At 41.8% G+C, this 18,016-nt stretch overlaps 1 protein-coding gene across 1 annotated transcript in view; it reads right to left on the bottom strand.

Moving 5' to 3' along the window:
* Nucleotides 1-18,016, bottom strand: part of cita (citron rho-interacting serine/threonine kinase a) — a 225,547-nt gene that overhangs the window by 126,070 nt on the left and 81,461 nt on the right. Inside the window, exon 13 of the mRNA XM_041203457.1 lies at nucleotides 6,289-6,408. Coding sequence (XP_041059391.1) covers nucleotides 6,289-6,408 — 120 coding nt within the window. The remainder of the gene's footprint in view (nucleotides 1-6,288; nucleotides 6,409-18,016) is intronic.

An 18,016-nucleotide genomic window follows, 5' to 3' on the forward strand; every position in this document is an offset into this window, starting at 1 on the left:
AATGGGACATGAGGATGCTGTCCAAAAGACTCCTTCTGTGAAGAAATATTGAAGGCTGCGATAGTTCCTAATAGAACTTGGTATCATGCCAGTGAATGCTGAAGATATTTTCAAATTATGAAATCTCTCAAGACAGCAGTTTAATTTTTGGCAAACTATCAAATTCCAATTTCTTCTACTTCACAAGTATGATAAAGTGTAAACTTTTTCAGAAGTTATCACGAGAGAGAGAATATCTGCAAGCTAATAGCCATACAATTTCTCTAAACCTTTGAAACTACAGTGCAGAACCTGATATGATTTTGGACAGACTACGTTACACAGCAAGGAAATGGAAATATTGCTCAAGGATCTAAATGTTACAATTAATTTTCAAATACTCTTCTTGATTGTATAAAGAACAACTTCCAAGCAATTCTCTGTGCTTTAAGCTAAAGCTTAAGCCTGTAAACAAATAGGCAAACAGTTCAGCTTTTTACCAATAGGTTGCCCTAGATATTGAACAAAATTCCCAGTCATCTCCCAATTACTCTAAACAATGCATTAACAGGGCATATACTTAAAGCTAAACTTCAAATTGTTTGCAAATTATCAAGTGTCCTTTTATCATCAGGCTGCATGATTGCCCTGAAGTTAAGAGTATAGTCTGCAATACATGCTTGACTTCAAATTTCCCAGTGGAATTACAGACCGAAATAAACTTTGGGTGTCCATTAGATATTCTCAGAATCACAGAATTGTTAGGGTGCAGAAGGAGGCCATTCCGCCCATTGTGTCTGCACTGGATCTCCAAATGAGCGTCATGACTTCATGCCATTCTCCTGCTTTTTCCCCGTACCTCCACACATCAATTAATCATTCAATGCCCTATTGAATGCCTCGATTGAACCTGCCTCCACCACACTTTCAGGCACTGAATTCCAGACTCGAACTGCTTGCTATATAAAAAAGTTTTTTTCTCACATCACATTTGCAAATCACTTTAAATCTGTGCCCTCTTGTTCTTGATCCTTTTCTGAGAGGGAACAGTTTCTCCCTATCTACTCTATCCAGATTTGATTTTGAACACCTCTATCAAATCTCCTCTTAGCCTTCTCCTCTTCAAAGAGAACAGTCCCAACCTCTTCAATCTATCTTCATAACTCAAGTTTCTCATCCCTGGAACCATTTTTGTAAACCTTTTCTGCATTCTATTCAATGTGTTACTATAGTGTGGTGCCCAGAACTGTACACAATACTCCAGCTGAGATCCAACTAGTGTCTTATTAAAAACTCAGCATAACCTCCCTGCTCTTGTACTCTATGCCCCTGTTAACAAAGCCCAGGATACCGTATGCCTTATTAATTGCACTCTCCACCTATCCTGCCACCTTCAATGATCTCTGCAGACACACCCAGGTCCCTCTGCTCCTGATATCCTTAAGAATTGTATCCCTTATTTTATATTGTCTCTCGATGTTCTTCCTACCAGAATGAATCACCTCACACTTCTCTGCACTGAACTTCATTTGCCACCTATCTGCCCACTCCACCAGCTTGTCCATGCCCTTTTAAAGTTCTATACTGTACTCCCCAGAGTTTATAATGCTTCCAAGTTTTGTATATATATCAGGAAAAGCAAGGGTCCTAATACCAACCCCTGGAGACTCCACTACAAACCTTCCTCAGCCCAAAAACCACCCATTCACTATTACCCTCTGTTTCCTATTACTCAGCCAATTTTGTATTCACGTTGCTACTGTCCCTTTTATTCCATAAACTATAACTTTTCTCACAAGTCTGTTGTGTGGCACTGTATTTAATGCCTTTTGAAAGTCCATGTACACCACATCAACAGCATTACCCTCATCAACCCTCTGTTACCTGTTCAAAAAACTCCAGCAAGTTAGTTAAACATGAATTCCCCTTTAGAATTCCATGCTGGCTCTTCCAAATCAACCACATTTTTCCATGTGACTACTTATTCCATCCTGAATAATTTTCTCTAGAAGCTTCCCCACCACTGAAATTAAACTGACTGGACTGAAATTGCTAGGCTTATATTTGCAACCTTTTTTTGAACAAGGGCGTAATGTTTGCAATTCTCCAGTCCTCCCCCGAGACTAGGGAAGACTGAAAGATTATGGTCAATGCCCTCACAACATCCATTCTTACTTCATTCAATATCCTTGGATGGATCTCATCCCGTCCTGGTGCCTTGTCAATTTTAAGTACTGACAGTTTCTCCAACATTTCCTCCTTATCAATTTTGAATCCTTTTAGTGATAGAGTTGCCTCTTGTCACCGTAGTCTCGGTAGCATCTGCTTCCTTGGTAAAGACAGATGCAAAGTATTCATTTTACACCTCAGCCGTGCCCCCTGCCTCCATGTCTAAATCCTGTTTTTAGTTCCTAATCGGCCCTACTCCTTTTACCACCCTCTTACTATTCGTGTGCCGATAGAAGACTTTGGGACTCCTCTTTATGTTGGCTTCCAGTATTTTCTCATAATCCTTCTTTGCTTCTCTTATTTGCTTTTTCACCTCGTCTGAGCCTTCTGTATTCTGCTTAGTTCTCAATTGTATTTACTACCTGACATCTGTCACAAGCACACTTTTTCTTCTTTATCTTAATTTGTATGTCCTTTTTCATCCAGGGAGCCCTGGATTTGTTTGCCCTAACTTTCTCTTTTGAGGGAATACACCTGGACTGTGCCCGAACCATTTCTTCTTTCAAGGTGGCCCATTGTTCAGCTACAGTTTTTTCCGCCAACCTATAGTTCTAGTCTATAAAAACAAAAAACTGCGGATGCTGGAAATCCAAAACAAAAACAGAAATACCTGGAAAAACTCAGCAGGTCTGGCAGCATCCGTGGAGAAGAACAAAGTTGACGTTTCGAGTCCTCATGACCCTTCAACAGAACTAAGAAATAGGAAAGGAAATTCACCCCTTTCCTATTTCTACTTAGTTCTGTTGAAGGGTCATGAGGACTCGAAACATCAACTTTGTTCTTCTCCGCCGATGCTGCCAGACCTGCTGAGTTTTTCCAGGTATTTCTGTTTTTGTTTTAGTTCTAGTCTACCGGCCCAGCTCCGTTCTTGCCCCATTGAAGTCAGCTCTCCCCCAGTTAATTATTCTTACTCTGGACTGCACATTGTTCTTTTCTACCATCATCCTAAACCTTACAATGCAATGATCATGGTTTCCTAAATTTTCCCCCATTGACATTTGATCTACTTGGCCCACCTCATTCCCAAGAACCAGGTCCAACAGTGCATCCTTTCTTGTTGGACTGAACACATACTGCTGAAGAAAATTCTCCTGAGCAAAGTCTAGGAACTCTTGCCCCTCTCCACTCTTTACACTATCACTGTCCCAGTCTACATTCGGGTAATTAAAGGCCACCATTAAAACTATTCTTTAATGCTTGCATCTCTTTGTAATTTTCCTGCAGATTTGTTCCTCTACATCCTTCCCACTAGACCACACAAAGCAATGTAATTGCACCTTTTTGTTCCTTAGCTCCAGCCAAAATGATTCTCATGGGTTAGCTTCACCAAGTCCCACCTGCAAGTGGACACATGCCCAGTTGCTTTAATCTACAAATTGACACTGACTGTTATTCCTAAAGCTAATCCAATTGCAATCGTGAAGTTATTAACTGAGTTTGAAAAGCCTGGATGAGATTCGGGTAATTATTAATATATAATATATAATAACAACCCTTCATTCTAACTGGTAAATATGAATTGTTTACAGAGAACAAATAAAATCTTTAGCATTTTTTTTTTAAAAAAGGCAAGTGCGTACCTTCAATCTTGTTGAGTTCTATCTAGCTGCAAAGACCGGCCTCCCTGTAATGATTTATAATTAGGTTGGAACTAAATCATCAGCTTCTTATATTTATCACAGGTTAAAGAGGTTCTTCCAATGCACAGAACTGTCAATTAAGCAAATTTCAAAGACACAATGGAATATAATGAACATGGCTATTGAATTATTACCTAAATCTCATCCACGCTTTCATATACAATTAATGCCTAGACAGTCATAAACGGATTGGTTCTAGGAATAGCATTCAATTCCCTGTTAATGCGTAAATCAAGCACTTGGACAAGGGTCTACTTATGGAAGACATCAGTGAAACTAACCCATGTGAATATTTGAGAGTCAGTTTATTTCAGTTTACAATTTCACTGAGAAGTTTGAAATCAAGCATATATATCTTAGGTAGCCTGCACTCCTAACTTCAGGGCTGCTGAATGAAACAGCTTGAAGTGGTCTTCTATTCATAGACAGTTCAGCTTCTCAGGTACACTTTTGGGCAGTTCTGAGCATAGGTGAAATTTCTGATGCGAGAATTCTGCCTGGTGTATATGATGTTAAACAATTGTACTTAAAATGTCCAGAACAAGTATATCCAATGAGCAACTGAGCTACCAAAACCAAGAACATTCCAAGTGTGATCATCTTAGACATCAGCCACATTTACAAGAGAGTGATGGAATTGGTCTTATGAACAAGGAACAGGTTTGGAAAAAAAAAACACTACATGGTGCTCACTGATGGCTATCCAGTGATCCCTGCTAGAAGTATGAATACTATATCCACATATACACGTTGTCCAGTAAAATAAAAACAAAACACTGCAGATGCTGGAGATCTGAAATAAAAACAGAAAATGCTGGAAAAACTTAGTATCTGTGGAGAGAGAAACAGCAATAACATTCCGATTCCAATATGACTCTTCTTCAGAACTGTTATCCAGCTTGAGTTAAGTTTTGATGCCCTGCAGATAAATAGTTCAAGTCACCGTCAGGGCTTACACATGATATTTATATGTTGCCTTTTGCCAAACTATCAGAGAGCAACTGATATCCTGAGCATCACATCCCACCAAGAAATCAATCAAGTGGAGAATGGTATTGGAAGGGTGGGGGAAGAGGCGGGGGGGAGGAATAAAAATAGACAGTCATCTATAAATCCCAGCATCTGGATCAACATAAAAAAACTGTTCTGGGGCTTGAAACTTCTGCCAAAACTGCCTCTCAGACAAGAATCATTCTGGAGGGCAAAGATAATCCTGGGTTTGCTTTCCCTGCTACTAACCACCTCCTTAAATTATTCTCACTTACTATCTCCACTTACTCCAACAAGCTCATGGACTTCATCTCCAAGATTAAACCCACCTGCTTAACCACCCATGCTGCTTCCCTGTTCCCATGAAACTAACCTTACCCCAAGCCCTGTCCCCAGTGTAGCCCAAAATGCTTCTCCCACCGTAGTTTCTCTTCTATGTCTTCTCCACTTCCCCAAGTTCATCTTATCTGAGAGGCCTACTGCCCGTTAACCCCCGCTCCCCCCCAACATTATATGAATGCATCATCAGTTTCTTCATTTACATGCTGTCCATTGGCAACATCACCCAGATGCACAAGCCCACCTTCCACATATAAGCTGACAACACTCTCCCAACTCTCTTGACCACTGCCTTTGAGCTATCAGGCTCAATGCCTGACATCAAAGCATAGATGTTCCACAATTTCCTCCAGTTAAAGCACTGGAAAGACCAAAGTCATTGTCTTTGCAACCCCATACCATCATCATGAGTACCATACCTTAAGCACTGACCCCATTCTCTTCCACCTCCACTGTCTCATGCTAAATTAGACACTTCACAACCTTGGCATTCCGTTCAACTCCAAGTTCAGTTTCCAATCCCATATTATATTGGAAAGATTGTCCAATTCCACCTCCTTTGCTTAGATTGCTAATCTCCGCTTCTACTGCTCATCTGTTGCTAAAGCCCCCATTCATGTCTTTATCATCTCCACACACAATGATCTCCTGCCAGTTTTTCCAATTTTTACCCTCTGACCTATTGCTCATCTGAAATTGCTGGTCACGTTAAGTTACGGATGCCTATCATACCGATACCAGTTCCAAAATCCTCAAATTTAAAATTCTGTTTTGTGTTGAAATAATTCCATGGCTTCACCCTACCTAACTCTGTAATAGAACTGTAATAAACAGTTATTTGGTGATACCCTTATGCAAAACTAGAAGTATGACAGCAGTGACTTCAACTGAAAGTGTAAGACAGGACACCATCATGAGGATTATTCATAACAAGGGCCACATGTTAATAAACATGTACTCATTAACCATGAGCTTGGTGAAGAATCAATATTTTCTGCCATATATGAGTATGACTTGGAGTACACCATACTGAACCAAATTGCTGTAAAACAGCCTCCTACAATCCTATCTGTAGGATGTAACACAGGCCAATCCCTGTTCATAGAGTTACCTGTTCTTTGATCTCTTGCAGTCTGTGGCTCTGCTCCTGAATATCCTGCAGCAGCTGGAGTGCTTTGTCATCCTCCTGAGATACTTCTACACGTGCCTGCTCAAGACTGCGCTTCAGGCTCTGCAAAATCAGAATCAAAACATCAGAAAGGTAATCAGGCATGGATACATAGTACTTGATCACATGGACAATACACTACAGTGAAAGGATGGAGTACTTTGGGACAACTTAACCACATTTGTGTAGTGCTCCTTCAAAATTAAACTCATCTCATCAGGTCTGTAGACAAAAAACCGCAAGCAAATCCGACCATGCCAACTGCCCATAAAAACTGAATCACCTCAACAAACATCTACTATCTCACCCCCAACTCCAATGGCTCTTATCTTTGTCTTCTCATTTCCACATTATAATTGACTGCCATCAATGCTTTAAGTAATGGAGACCAATGCATTATTAACAATCAACTAACTTTATACAAGGTTGAGTTTTATTTTTATATGCTGTAGTAAAGTCAAGCAAACTAGCCAGGGACAAAACAAAACAGACAATTACCAGATTCGTTAGGGAGATCTAGTCAACCAGAAATGTGCACAAATTACTTTCAATGCCTCCTATAAAAATGTTCCCATTAAGCATCTTCTTCTGTTACTTTATGAGAAAGTTCAGTGATAAGATCACAAAGACCTCATTTGCCTTACGGCAGACAAGGATGAAATCTACACCATGAATAGTTAATACAAACAAATTAAAACTTTAGCGCACTGGTATAAATAGTGCTTACAAAGTTAAGAAACCTAGGAAGACATTCCCCAGCCAGAGGGAACAACCTTTCAGTATCTACCCTGTGAAGCCCCTTCAGAATTCTGTAAGTTCCAATGATATCACCTCTCATTCTTCTTAACTCCAAAGATATAGACCCAATTTACTCAGCCCCTCATCATACGACAACCCTCATAGGGTATCATTGGGCAGCCTCTCATCATAGGACAATCAAACTATGCATTTCTAAGCACATTGTTATGACTATCTTGATAATAGATTCCAGCACTTTCCTGATGAATGATGTCAGGCTAACTGGCCTGCAGTTCCTTGTTTTCCCTCTCCCTCCTTTCTTGGACCAATTGAGTGAACCTTTGCTGTACTGCCTCCAATGCAAATATGTCCTGCCTTGCAATAAAGGTTGACATGCCCTTTGCTTTCCTAATTGCTTTCTGTATCTGCATGCTAACCTTTTGTGATTCCTGTGAGAGTATACCCAAGTCCCTCTGAACATCAACATTTACAAGTTTCACACCTTGTAAAAAATATTTGGTTTTTCTATTGATACGACCAAAGTAAATAACCTCACACTTCCCCACATTATAGTCCATCTGCCACCTTGTTGATCACTCACTTAACCTGTCTATATCTCTTTGCAGCCTCTGTGTCCTCTTCACGGGTTGCATTCCCACCTAGCTTTCTATCATTAGCAAATTTAGATACATTATTCTCTGTCTCTTCCTCCATGTCATTAATAGAGGTCATAAATAGTGGAGTCCCTGGCACTGATCATTGCAGTACTCAATGGGTCACCGCCTGCCAACTTGAAAATGCCCCATTTATCCTTACTTTCAGCTACTTTCCTGTTAACCAAACCATGCTACTGTATTCCCCCCAACTCCAATGGACCTTACCTTGTGTATTACCTTTTTGTGTGGCATCTTATCAAATGCCTTTTGGAAATCCGAGTATGCTGGTTCTCCTTTATCTACCCTACTAGTTACATCCTTAAAAAGATGCCAATAAATTTGTCTAACAGGGATTCCCTTTTGTAAAATCATATTGACTTCTAATCAAACTATGCATTTTTAAGCATACCTTAATAATAGATTCCAGCACTTTTCTGATGACTGATGTCAGGCTGACTGGCCTATAGTTCCTTGTTTTCTCTCTCCCTCCTTTCTTGAATAGCGGTGTTACATTTGCTATTTCCAATCTGCTGGGGCTGTTCCAGAAGGTAGGGAAGTTTTGCAAAACCAAAGCCAGCACATCCACTAACTTTGCAGCTATCTCTTTTAGAACCCTAGGATGTAGGCCATGAGTTCATGGGGATTCGTCGAATTTGAGTCCCGAGTTTCTCCAGTACTTTTCCTTTGCTGACATTACTCATCTTAATTTCCTCATTCTTATTAGCCCCTAGGTTACCCTCTATTTCTGCTTTATAACATGTGTCTTAGAGTCATGGTCATAGAGGTCTACAGCACAGAAAAAGGCCATTCAGCCCATCAAGTCTGCGCCAGTCAAACAAGTGCCTAACTATTCTAATCCCATTTTCTAGCACTAGGCCCATAGCCTTGTATGCCATGGCATCGCATGTGCACATCCAAATACTTCTTAAATGTTATGAGGGTTTCTGCTTCTACCACCCTTTCCGGCAGTGAGTTCCAGATTCCCACCACCCTCTGGGTAAAAAAATTCTTCCTCACATTCCCTCTAAATCTCCTGCTCCTTACAATAAATCTATGCCCCCTGGTTATTGAACCCTTCACTAAGGGGAAAAGTTCCTTCCTATCTACCCTATCTATGCCCCTCATAATTTTATACACCTCAATCATGTCACCCCCCTCAATCTCCTCTGCTCCAGGGAAATAACCCCAGTCTATCTAATCTCTCTTCATAACTAAAACTCTCCAGCCCAGGCAACATCCTGGTAAATCTCCTCTGCATTCTCTCTAGTGCAATCACATCCTTCCTAGAATGCGGATTCCAGAACTGCATGCAATACTTTCTACTGTGAAGACAGACACAAAGTATTTGTTCAATGATTCTACCATTTCCTCATTCCCCCTGATAATTTCTCCTGTCACTACTTCGAAGAGCTCAATGATTACTTTAGCTAGTCTCTTCCTTCTTATATACTTGCAAAAGCTCTTACAATCTGTTTTTGCATTCCTGTCTAGTTTGCTCTCATTTCTATTTTTTCCCTTCTTTTACTATCAACTTTTTGGTTGTCCTTTACTGGTTTCTGATACACTCCCAATTCTCAGACTTACTATTCTTTACATTATAATCCTCTTCTTTAAATCTTTTAATCTAACACTATCCTTGACTTTCTTAGCAAGACAGGGGTGGATCTTTCCCGTGGAGTTTGTTTTTCAATGGAATACATTTTTGTTGAACTTATTGAATTGTTTCTTTAAATGTTTCCCACTGTTTACTTACCACCATACCTTTCTGTCTATTTACCGAATCAAACTTAGTCCAGCTTTCCCTTCATACCTATGTAATTGGCTTTGTTTAAGTTTAGAATTCTTGTTTGTGATTGGAGTATGTCATTTCAAACTTAATATGGAATTCAATTATATTATGATCACCGTTTCCGAAGTGGATCTTTTACTATGTCATTACTAATAAACTCAGCCATACTGCGCATTACGACATTTAAATAGCTTATCCCTCTTTGGTTCCACGACATATTGCTCCAGGAAACTGCCATGAAAGCATTCTACAAACTCATCTTCCAAGGCACCTTTGCTAATTTGATTGACCAACTCTCTATGAAGATTAAAGTCCCCAAAGGTTATTAGGTTGCCTTTGTTACAAGCTCCAATAAGTTCTTGTCTAATGCCCTGTCCAATAGTATAACTGCTGTTAGGGGGCCTATAAGCTACTGCTAAAATTTTCTGACTCTTGCTATTCCTAATCTCTACCCATACTGATTCTACTTCCCCAGCCAAGATTCCTTCTCACTAATGTCCTTATGTCATCCTTTTCCATTCTGCCTATCTTTGAAATATTGTGTACCCTGGAATATTGATTTCCAACCTTGGTCACCTTGTAACTCTGTAATGGTGATTAGAGCTAAATAAACCATTTATCTCTATTTGTGCCACTTATTCACCTATCTTACTAAATATGCTCTGTGCATTCAGATAAAGTAACTTTTTTTTTAACTACTATTTCATACATGGACCTTACTCTCTGATGCACTATTGCCATTAAACTCCATTGTTCCCTGGTCTACTCAGCTCGTCTTTACCCACATTGAAGCACTTTTCTATAGCTTCAACTTTTGTCTATGCATTTCTAAACCTTCTTTCACCTGAACTCTCCTCCTCTGTTAGCTTGAAGTCATTTCCTTCTCTGACCATATTTGCTGGTGCACCCTTATATTTGTATGCTCTGTCCCTTCCTGCTACACTCTGGTTACCATTACCTGTATCGTTACTCAGCACTGTTGCCTTGTCCCTTCTGTTTAACTTTCTAAATCTCCCCTTACATGAAAAATATTTAGTTTAAAACCCCAATTTTGCAACTACTACTTAAGTCAGCAAAACAAATAACCGAGTAATCCACTTGAGTAGCTTGCACTGGTTCATATGGAGTGCACACACTCCCATGGGACACATACCCCACTCACCCAACCCCGGAAAGTACAGGTAGACTCAAAACTCACCTTCCCCCAAATATGTAGGGTAAGTGCTGGCCAACCAAAGTCACAAAGCTTACCAGCAGAGGGTACTTTAAGTTTAATGCAGCTTCTCCTAGTCAATCAAAAGCACCCTGGAATATGTGGACCCACCTAGCTCAGGTAGAACATCTAACTGGCCACAGAGAATAGATTTGGTCCCAACGTTCCACTTCCAGGCATGCCATGTTGGAGCTAACTCTATTCCAAACAGACCCCAATAACCTCCATTGTTCCCCTGCCCTGCAATGCGTGAAGGATGCTCATTAGATAGTTGAGAAGTACAGTTTTTAGCCCTTGCGAGGTAATTTAGGTGCTGGCAGAAATTCATTCTAAGTTACTTGAACAGTGTCATGAAGAGATATTAATGTATATAATGTTATTGGAATTTTTTTTAATAGAGATTTAGTCTATGTATGTGTTAATTGGGTTAAAGCCAGCTAGTCTGGGTGCTTTGATGTATAGTAGTTTTGAGATGTTAGCAGTAAGGTCAAGGGTGCATTTGCATTTTGTTGAATAAACCATTCAAAGACTGGGGGTGAAATCTTGCACCTAGCTAGGAGACACCAAGCAATGTTTATATCATTAATAAAATTGGTACTATGAAAGGGGTTCAAACGGCCTGGTGATACCACGAGGATTTACATTCAAAGGCGAAGACTGGGTATAACAGAGAGGAGTTTGTATGTGCAGGGCAGAGGCATGTAAGATCTAAGCCTGTAAACCTACAACTGGCTGCAAAGGAACAAATTGAAAGGAACCTCATTTTGAAATTGTAAGGTGAAAAATGCTTTGCCTGGTGTCTGTTTAAGTCTATGCTTATTGTTGCCTTAGTAGAGATTAATTTGGGAATTTGTTAAAAAGTTATGATAGTAGTAATTTGTAGCCATTGCTTATGTTTAATTATGTAAATTAATAAATGTTTCATTTAGTTTGATATAAAAACCTCTCAAGAACTGGTGGTCTTATTCTTAAATTTAGAGCTGCAACTCAAAACATACCAAGTGAAAATATAGGTTACAACAGCTGTTTAAAATTTCCCTCTGGGATTTTAAATAACTCAGCCTTTATCAACTGCTGTGTCATAACAACAGCAAAGCTCACTACAAAATTTGAAAGGGCATTGCCACAATCCATGGCAGCAGAGACATAGACCAAACTCCATGTAAGCACCTGGACTCCTAGATACATTGTCAGAATCATAAGCTTATATTTGAGCTAGTTTCTCAGGAGCTTGTTCACCAACCAAAGTCCAGAACACATCTGAAAGATGAGTATCAGCAGTTGAGGTCTTTTTCCTAAATCCTTCCTCTCTGCCGGTTTCCCTCAAACCCATGTTTCTCCACCCACCCCCCCCCCACCCCACCCCCCAACCCCCGATGGTATTAAATGGAATCTAACCAGTGCATAATATATGGGGTTCTATTTGCACTCTCAAGGCTCTTCCAAATATTCACTGTTTGAGGTTTTTTTAAACATTTACCAATTTTTATTGACTAAAAGTGTAATGTAAATGGTCCCGCAATTCATGTGATTAACGCATTACATTATTGCTAATAAAGTATACTATCATATGTCTTAGCAACTTGCAAGAATCCCATCTCAATCACAGGCAGTGCTTCAAGTACTGTCAAGCTGACTTCATTTCCAGTTGTACATAATGATGGAAATTACATTGGCTTGGGGAACATTTAAAGCTTGACACATTAGTCACATTGGTCTTTATTTATTCCAGTGTAAAATTTGCACCAGAAGGAATCTACAATCCAGGGTCTGAGTAAACTCTGATTGAAATTAAGAGAATAATATGTAATATTTCAAGTATTCTAACATTTACTCATTGAGTATAATGACTGATGTTTATTTGAGAATGTGCTCCAGAAACATTCCTGAACTTAGTTCTTTCTTGACCTACTGCTAAAGTTATGCTTCTTTCAGAAATTCTTTAGACCATGCCTGTAAAATGAATCCACCAATGATAGCAACTACTCATAAGCTTGATATTGGCATTCAGAACTGAAGTGTTAAGTCATTGGACACTGCAATAAAAGGTTGTTGGTGTCAATCACTGGAAATTATTGATAACAGTTCTTAAAATCAGGTGACAATATTAACAGAAGTTTGGGAAGGCTCTGCAGCAAATTTACTGAAACTTAGACATAGTATGGAATGAAAATGTACAGACAAGAAGTTCCTCTGTTCGTATGTACAAATGTACAAACATATGAATTAGAAGCATCAGTGGGCCACTCGGCTCCTCAAGCCTGTTTTGCCATTCAATAAAATCATTGCTGATCTGATTTTAACCTCATATTCCTGCCTACCCCCGATAACCTTTTACCCTATTGCTCATCAAAAATCTATCTACCACTGCCTTAAAGATATTCAAGGACTCTGCCTCAACCACCTTTTGAGGAAGAGAATTCCAAAGTCTCACAACTCTCAGAGAAAAAAAAATTCCTCATATCCGTCCTAAATTGATGACCCCTTATTTTGAAACAGTGACTCCAAGTTCTAGGTTCTCCCATAAGAGGAAATATCCTATCCACATTCACCCTGTCAAGTCCCCTAAGGATCTTATATGTTTCAGTCAAGTCACCTCTTAATCTTCTAAACTCCAGGGATACAAGCCAAGCCTGCCCAGCATTTCCTCACAAGATAACCCACCCATTCCAGGTATTAATCTAGTAAACCTCCTCTGAAGTGCTTCTAATGCATTTACATTGTTCCTTAAATAAGAAGATCAATACTGTACACAGTACTCCAGACGTGGTCTCACCAATGCCTTGTATAACTGAAGCATAACTTCCCTACTCTTGTATTCAGTTCCCCTTGCAATATGTGATAACATTCTATAGCTTTGCTAATTACTTGCTGCACCTACATACTAACCTTTTGGGATTCATGCACTAGGGCACCCAGGTCCCTCTGCATCTCAGAGCTCTTCAATCTCTCACTGTTTAGATAAGATGCCTCTTTTTTATTCGTCCTGCCAAAATGGGCAACCTCACATTTTCCTACATTATACTCCATTTGTCAGATCATTGCCCACTCACCTAACCTGTCTATATCCTTTTCACAACTTACTTTCCTAACTACATTTGTGCCATCAGCAAATTTAGCAACCATACCATTGGCCCCTTCATCTGAATCATTTTTATAAATTGTAAAGAGCTAAGGCCCCAGCACTGATCCCTATGGCACACAACTTGTCACATCCTGCCAAACAGAAAATGTGCCATTTATGCCTACTCTCTGTTTCCTGTTTGATAGACAATCTTCTATCCATACCAATGTTAGCCCCTACACAATGAGCTTTTATTTTCCGCAATAACCTTTGATGAGGCACCTTTTTAAATGCCTTCTGGACATCGAAGTTCAGTACATCCACCGGTTCCCCTTTATCCATTGCACATTACTTCTTCAAAGAACTACAATAAAATTGTTAAACATGATTTCCCTTCCACAAAGCTACGTTGACTCTGCCTGATTACCTTGAATTTATCCAAGTGCCCTGTTATAAGGTTTTTAATAATAGCTTCTAACATCTTTCCTATGGCAGATGTTAACTGGCCTATAGTTTCCCAGTTTCTTTCTCTCTCCCTTTTTGAATAAAGTACTTACATTAAATATTTTCCAATCTAATGGAACCTTTCCCAAATCTAGTGCATTTTGGGAAATTAAAACCAACACATCACTATCTCACTAGCCACATTTTTTAAGACGCTAGGATGAAATCCATCAGGAACTGGGGACTTGGCAAATTGTTGGAACTGCGGGTTAACAAGTACCACTTCCCTGGTGATTGTATTTTCTTGAGTTCCTCCCTCCCTTCCAATTCCTGCTTTACAGCTGTTTTTGGGATGTTTCTTGTATCCTCTATAATGGAGAACGATGCAAAGTACCTATTCAATTCATCTGCCATTTCCTTATTTTCCAGTATTAATTCCCCAGGCTCATTTTCTATGGGGCCAATGTTAACTTTGATAACTATTTTCTTTTCAAAATATCTATAGAAACTCTTAGTGTCTGTTTTTATATTCCTAGCTAGCTTTCTCTTGTACTCTAATTTTTCCTTCCTTATTAATCTTTTTCTCATCCTTTGTTGTTCTTTATATTCTGTCCAATCTTCTGACCTGCCACCCATCTTTACACAATTATAGGCTTTTTCTTGAAGTTTGATACTGTTTCCTGAACTTTCTATTGTGTTAATATTGTCTTTAATTAATAGAGCCACCCCTCCTCCTTTTCCTAACTTCCTATCCTTCCGAAAGGTGACATACCCTACAATGCTCAGGCCCCAATCTATCCCATCCTGTAGCCATTTCTCTGTAATGGCTATTAGATCATATTAATTTAACTCTATTCGCACTATCAGTTCATCTGTTTCGTTTCAAATGGTATGTGCATTCATATACAGAGTCTTAAGTTTGAATCTTCCAATTCCTAAATTTGGATTCCAATTCCTAATCTTTTAATTTCTAAATTTGTGCTGAGTCTGTAATCCCAAGGAGAACCCTATCTAATCTCAACAATTATTGCTTAGAGAAAGGCAAACACATACACTTGTGCTTCTGTTACATTTCATATGCCAACAGACTATGGCAGAATTACGCACAAGGCAAAGGACAAGCTCTACTGCAGTAGCTCTACATTTTTGAATAGACAATTGTATGAACCTAGACCGTGATTAACAAGAGAAAAATCACTGCATTAAGGAGATGGGAGAGAGAAGGACAGAGACAGAGGGGGAGACAGAGAGAGAGGGGGAGACAGAGAGAGAGGGGGAGACTGAGAGAGAGGGGGAGACTGAGAGAGAGGGGGAGACAGAGAGAGAGGGGGAGACAGAGAGAGAGGGGGAGACAGAGAGAGAGGGGGAGACAGAGAGAGAAAGAGAGAAGGAGACAGGGAGGAAAGAGAAGGAGACAGGGAGGAAAGAGAAGGAGACAGGGAGGAAAGAGAAGGAGACAGGGAGGAAAGAGAAGGAGACAGGGAGGAAAGAGAAGGAGACAGGGAGGAAAGAGGAGACAGGGAGGAAAGAGAAGGAGACAGGGAGGAAAGAGAAGGAGACAGGGAGGAAAGAGAAGGAGACGGGGGGGAGCGAGAAGGAGACGGGGGGGAGCGAGAAGGAGACGGGGGGGAGCGAGAAGGAGACGGGGGGGAGCGAGAAGGAGACGGGGGGGAGCGAGAAGGAGACGGGGGGGAGCGAGAAGGAGACGGGGGGGAGCGAGAAGGAGACGGGGGGGAGCGAGAAGGAGACGGGGGGGAGCGAGAAGGAGACGGGGGGGAGCGAGAAGGAGACGGGGGGGAGCGAGAAGGAGACGGGGGGGAGCGAGAAGGAGACGGGGGGGAGCGAGAAGGAGACAGGGGGGAGCGAGAAGGAGACAGGGGGGAGAGAGAGAGGAGACAGGGGGGAGAGAGAGAGGAGACAGGGGGGAGAGAGAGAGGAGACGGGGAGAGAGAGAGGAGACGGGGAGAGAGAGAGGAGACGGGGAGAGAGAGAGGAGACGGGGAGAGAGAGAGGAGACGGGGAGAGAGAGAGGAGACGGGGAGAGAGAGAGAGGAGATGGGGAGAGAGAGAGAGGAGACGGAGAGAGAGAGACAAAAGGAGACGGGGAGAGAGAGAGGAGATGGGGAGAGAGAGAGAGAGAGAGAGAAAAGGAGAGGGGGGAGAGAGAGAAAAGGAGACAGGGGGAGAGAGAGAGGAGACGGAGGAAAAAGAAGGAGACAGGGAGGAAAGAGAAGGAGACAGGGAGGAAAGAGAAGGAGACAGGGAGGAAAGAGAAGGAGACAGGGAGGAAAGAGAAGGAGACAGGGAGGAAAGAGAAGGAGACAGGGAGGAAAGAGAAGGAGACAGGGAGGAAAGAGAAGGAGACAGGGAGGAAAGAGAAGGAGACAGGGAGGAAAGAGAAGGAGACAGGGAGGAAAGAGAAGGAGACAGGGAGGAAAGAGAAGGAGACAGGGAGGAAAGAGAAGGAGACAGGGAGGAAAGAGAAGGAGACGGGAGGAAAGAGAAGGAGACGGGAGGAAAGAGAAGGAGACGGGAAGAAAGAGAAGGAGACGGGAAGAAAGAGAAGGAGACGGGAGGAAAGAGAAGGAGACGGGGGGAAAGAGAAGGAGACGGGGGGAAAGAGAAGGAGACGGGGGGAGCGAGAAGGCGACGGGGCGACAGAGAAGGCGACGGGGCGACAGAGAAGGCGACGGGGCGACAGCGAAGGCGACGGGGCGACAGAGAAGGCGACGGGGCGACAGAGAAGGCGACAGACAGGGCGACAGAGAAGGCGACAGACAGGGCGACAGAGAAGGCGACGGGGCGACAGAGAAGGCGACAGGGCGAGAGAGAGTGGAGGAGACAGAGAGAGAGAGTGGAGGAGACAGAGAGAGAGAGTGGAGGAGACAGAGAGAGAGAGTGGAGGAGACAGAGAGAGAGAGTGGAGGAGACAGAGAGAGAGAGAAAGAGTGGAGGAGAAAAGAGAGAGAGAAAGAGTGGAGGAGACAAAGAGAGAGAGAGTGGAGGAGACAAAGAGAGAGAGAGTGGAGGAGACAAAGAGAGAGAGAGTGGAGGAGACAAAGAGAGAGAGAGTGGAGGAGACAAAGAGAGAGAGAGTGGAGGAGACAAAGAGAGAGAGAGTGGAGGAGACAAAGAGAGAGAGTGGAGGAGACAGAGAGAGAGAGTGGAGGAGACAGAGAGAGAGAGTGGAGGAGACAGAGAGAGAGAGAAAGAGTGGAGGAGAAAAGAGAGAGAGAAAGAGTGGAGGAGACAAAGAGAGAGAGAGTGGAGGAGACAAAGAGAGAGAGAGTGGAGGAGACAAAGAGAGAGAGAGTGGAGGAGACAAAGAGAGAGAGAGTGGAGGAGACAAAGAGAGAGAGAGTGGAGGAGACAAAGAGAGAGAGTGGAGGAGACAAAGAGAGAGAGTGGAGGAGACAGAGAGAGAGAGTGGAGGAGACAGAGAGAGAGAGTGGAGGAGACAGAGAGAGAGAGTGGAGGAGACAGAGAGAGAGAGTGGAGGAGACAGAAAGAGAGAGAGTGGAGGAGACAGAAAGAGAGAGAGTGGAGGAGACAGAAAGAGAGAGATTGGAGGAGACAGAAAGAGAGAGATTGGAGGAGACAGAAAGAGAGAGAGTGGAGGAGACAGAAAGAGAGAGAGTGGAGGAGACAGAAAGAGAGAGAGTGGAGGAGACAGAAAGAGAGAGAGTGGAGGAGACAGAAAGAGAGAGAGTGGAGGAGACAGAAAGAGAGAGAGTGGAGGAGACAGAAAGAGAGAGAGTGGAGGAGAC

Source organism: Carcharodon carcharias, chromosome 13 (genome assembly GCF_017639515.1).
Source record: "Carcharodon carcharias isolate sCarCar2 chromosome 13, sCarCar2.pri, whole genome shotgun sequence".
In the NCBI taxonomy this organism is placed as follows: domain Eukaryota; kingdom Metazoa; phylum Chordata; class Chondrichthyes; order Lamniformes; family Lamnidae; genus Carcharodon; species Carcharodon carcharias.